We start from the raw sequence: 2,302 nt of genomic DNA, 5'->3' as shown, positions 1-2,302 counted from the left end.
CTAGCTCTGTAGACCAGGCTGGTCTCGAACTCACAGAGATCCGCCTGCCTCTGCCTCCCGAGTGCTGGGATTAAAGGCATGCGCCACCAACGCCCGGCATAGGCGTGACTGTTTTAATTTTTAAAATTTGACAAGCAATTCAAAATTTGCTATTGACTGGCAAGAACTGAACCTAACCTAGCGGAAGGACAAAATCAACATGCACAGGACTGTCAGGCTTTGCACCGAGCACAGAAGGCATGAGGTTGAGGTTCTTCCACATCATCGATACTCTCAGGATTGTTATGAGGAGCGCAGGGCGTGAAGACCATGGTGACCCCACAACTGTCCAGATAGAGCCTTTAGGGCCAGATGAAGTATTAGCCTAGAGCACAGTGAACGACGCAGAGACTACAAAAGGTGTCTCTCTCCTGAATTTTACTGTCTCCCAATCTCAACTAAGTTAAAGCAATTATTGTTCACTGCAGACTGACTTTTCCTAACTATAAATGGCAAGAGAAAAATGTTATATAGTGGAAAGGGGAAAAGAGAGGTGACGGGATGGCAATATGATTATATATATGTATGAAAATGTCACAATGACACTCACTGTATGATATGTGCTAATTAAAACATTTAAAAATTACATAAAAATTATTGAATATACTATAGTCTATCCCTAACTGTCATTTGTGAGCATTTTGTAGGTAGCCTAGTGTATTGGAAATGGGCTTCTGAAGTCAGATAAGATGGATACGGATAATAGCTCTATGAATACCTCTAGTTGTATGGGAAACTGATTAGCACAGCACACGGAACATAGTTGCCCTGTGTGCGCTAAGTGATGTAGGCACTTGTCTATGTAGACAGAGATGCCAGGGTACTCAGGAGGCCAGGGTCCTGCTGAGATGGTTCTATTATGAATCCTAGTAAGCCTCAACAATGCCCCTGTCCCCACTCCCCTGCGGCACCTGCAGTGACGGCTACACCATGCCGGGTTTTTAACAGAGGTGCTGGGGATGTGAACTCAAGCCCTTATGCTTACGCAAATGTTCTTACCTGCTGAGCCATCGCCCTAGTCCTGCAATTCTCCTTTTTAGTAAGCTCCAGCATGTCCTGGAGCATAAGCATGGACAGCTCGACTGCTAACCGTTCAGTTTCTCATGGGAACATGCAGCATCGTTATTAATGGTAGACTCTGATAAGCATGGACAGCTCGACTGCTAACCGTTCAGTTTCTCATGGGAATATGCAGCATCGTTATTAACGGTAGACTCTGATAAAGGTCTAGTGCTTCAGCAGCTGCTGGTGGTTACCCAGGAAGTGTTACTAACATAGGTTAGATTTTAACATGAAATCACATCAGATACGTCTGCCATCTGAACTGGGCAATGAGGCTTCTGGTAGGGAGTAAGGAAGCACACATCTCCTGGGTCACCACGGCACATGCAGTCCAGGGTTAAACGCTGCCACTGTCTCACCCAGTCACACAGTAACAGGCCAGAGCCACTATGGTTCTCAAAACATTTTCCACACAACAAAGCCCTACTACACATCCATCTAGCATATAATGACTTTGTCCCTTTATTAACAGACTACATGGACTTCCTCTGCCATAACTGTAATGTAGAAATAAAAACAAGATATTCTCCTTAAAGTAAATAGCAGAACAGAATCATTTAAAAAATAAAGTGAGAAATGAACTCACAGAGTAAATCCCCTGGAAATGACTTCGGTTTCTTGAATAAGACGCAGGGACTTTCTCACAAGGCTAGTGAAGGCTCGGCTATTTGCTGCCATGTCTTCCAAACGGGCCCTATATTTTCTCAGAGTCATTTGCAGTTTGGCTGTCCTCCATAGTTTCAAAGCCCGTGTGATCGCGTAAAGAAACAGAATTATTCCCCATACCATCCAGGAAGACACAATCCACCACGTGGGAAGCATAATGAGCAAACTAATGAAGGCAAGCAGCAGCGAGGCATCCCTGCGAACACAGAAGCCAAGAAGATGCTGTCAGATGACAGAGAGGTTGGCTACTTGAGCTGGTAGAAATAATGACAGATTTCAGTTTACTAAAACAAAATGCTAGCATCTTTATGAAGCAATACTTTAAAAATGTGGCACACATAGGGTGATGTGGAATAGTTTTCAACATTGAGCATGTCGGCTAATGCTGCCTAGGTATTAAAATCTGGCTGGTGAATTTAGGTAAAGGGCACTTGTGAGAAGTGTAGTTTACAACTGGTTTAAAAAAATATGGCATTTAAGGCCGGGCGGTGGTGGCGCATGCCTTTAATCCCAGCACTCGGGAGGCAGAGGCAGG

The 2,302-nt window shown here is 44.3% G+C and overlaps 1 protein-coding gene across 7 annotated transcripts in view; it reads right to left on the bottom strand.

Annotated features, from left to right (window-relative positions):
* Positions 1 to 2,302, bottom strand: part of Vezt (vezatin, adherens junctions transmembrane protein) — a 54,635-nt gene that overhangs the window by 15,856 nt on the left and 36,477 nt on the right. For all 7 annotated transcript variants that reach the window (XM_026784471.1, XM_026784472.1, XM_005358151.3 and 4 more), the window contains exon 5: positions 1,688 to 1,963. In XM_026784471.1, coding sequence (XP_026640272.1) covers positions 1,688 to 1,963 — 276 coding nt within the window. The remainder of the gene's footprint in view (positions 1 to 1,687; positions 1,964 to 2,302) is intronic.

This window comes from Microtus ochrogaster, chromosome 24 (genome assembly GCF_000317375.1).
Source record: "Microtus ochrogaster isolate Prairie Vole_2 chromosome 24, MicOch1.0, whole genome shotgun sequence".
Classification (NCBI taxonomy): domain Eukaryota; kingdom Metazoa; phylum Chordata; class Mammalia; order Rodentia; family Cricetidae; genus Microtus; species Microtus ochrogaster.
This window is presented reverse-complemented; position numbering and strand designations above follow the sequence as displayed.